Source organism: Cynara cardunculus, assembly GCF_001531365.2.
Source record: "Cynara cardunculus var. scolymus isolate 2C chromosome LG 3, CcrdV1, whole genome shotgun sequence".
Taxonomy (NCBI): Eukaryota; Viridiplantae; Streptophyta; class Magnoliopsida; order Asterales; family Asteraceae; genus Cynara; species Cynara cardunculus.
In genome coordinates, this window is record NC_037530.1 from 4,485,673 (window position 1) to 4,487,426 (window position 1,754).

General features: G+C 37.2%; 1 protein-coding gene across 1 annotated transcript in view; it reads left to right on the forward strand.

Annotated features, from left to right (window-relative positions):
• LOC112509485 (tryptophan aminotransferase-related protein 3-like) overlaps positions 1 to 802 on the forward strand; it is a 10,166-nt gene extending 9,364 nt beyond the window's left edge. The window contains exon 5 of the mRNA XM_025114465.1: positions 370 to 802. Coding sequence (XP_024970233.1) covers positions 370 to 584 — 215 coding nt within the window. The 3' untranslated portion in view covers positions 585 to 802. The remainder of the gene's footprint in view (positions 1 to 369) is intronic.
• Positions 803 to 1,754: the final 952 nt, after the last annotated feature.

Below are 1,754 nucleotides of genomic sequence, written 5' to 3' on the forward strand. Positions count from 1 at the left end.
TTAAATCACATATTAATCAAATGAAATGAACGGTTGAGATTGGGTTGTATTGGTTGCACAAATGTTAATGGTTGTATAATAACCAACCTCTCTCTTTCTCTCTCTCTCTCTATATATATATAGAGAGAGAGAAAAAGGGGGGGGGGGGGGCTCACTTATTATGATAACCAAATAATTAGTATTAACTTTGTTAACCGGGGTATTTTTGTCTTTTTTATATATTGATATCACATTCCTTAAATACTTCATTTACTTAATTATTAAATTTCTTAATTATATTATCCACTTAATTATTGCATTCCTCAATTATCTCATTCACTTAATTGTGATTGGACTCTCTAATATAACGTGTCGTGATGATCATTACAGCTTATGCATGGGTAAAATGCGAGCTAGAAGAAGAAGACGACTGTGGCAAAGTGTTAGAAGCAGGAAACATCATAGGTCGTGCTGGTAGTGCGTTCAGTGCCAAAGATCGTCATGTGCGACTTAGTCTCATCAAGAGCCAAGACGACTTTGAATTACTTATGCAACGGCTCACCGAGATAGTGTCTCTTGAAAATGGTAGCATCAAAACAATGTGAAAGGCTCAAATAAATCATTATTCCAAGGGCAAATTGTGTACGCTATAAATATTGTATAGTTTAAGTTTGTTGGGTCATTGTTTACGCAAACTATCTCGTTGCTTGTAGAAAGTAATTATTGATTCGCTAGGATGTGTAAAAAATTAACATTTATGCACCAAACGGTATATATGTTGGTGTGTGTTTTTAAAGTTTTCAATGTCGATACTATTTTTAATTAATTAAATCTATGGATGAGAACAATCATGGTATATTTGTAATTAATTAAAAATGAAGGATATCTGATGGCTATATTTTCTTGGTTGAAAATTAAGGTTAAAAAGTCTTTTATTTTCATCATTGTGAGAAAAAATGTGTTTATTTAATCTATATTATTTTTTGTTTGTAGAAGTCCAGCCCAAAAAGAAATATTTTTGTGGACTTCATCAAGCCCAACTAAGCCCATATCCTCTCCCAATATTGGATCGGAAACAGTACGTGGGATCGAGAGGGGAGGAGACGGCAAGAGTTCGTGGGCAAGAGGGAGCGATTTCGTGGGGTTTGAAGCGGGAGAAGACGTGGGTTCGAAGGTTTTAAATGGAGAATTCGATTGGAGAGAGAGCAGGGGCTGTTGGATTGAAGAGACAGTCGCGAGGGAGAGAGACGGAGGCTGGTTCGATTGGAATTGGACTAGAGAAGATAGGGCTGTTCGACAGGGGAATTGGAGCTGTTCGAGAGGAGGCGGACAACAAGCGGACATCAGGCTGTTCGATTGGAGAAGTCGGAGACGAGAGTGAACGAGGACAGCAGTCGGTTGTTCGATTGAAGAAGACAGAGACAGCAGGGGCTGTTCGACTGGAGAAGAAGGAAGACATGGGAGCGATTGAAGAAGTCGACAGTGGGTTCCATTGGAAAAGACGGATGCGAGAATCAGTAACCTAGTTTAGCCATGTCTTGCTAATTTGTTCATTCCAACATTGATTTAATTAGGTTTTGATTTGTTATTGCTTTGAGATTTCATTGTAAACATGTTTGAATAAGCATTTTTGCTTGATTTCTGAACTTATTGTTTATCGTATTTGGGTTTTCAATTAGTCTAACTAACTGATTGGAATTCTCTTATGGAATGGTTATTCAGAATTCTTAGATACGTAATCGTCTTAGAATTTTGATAGAGTAACACTAGTATTC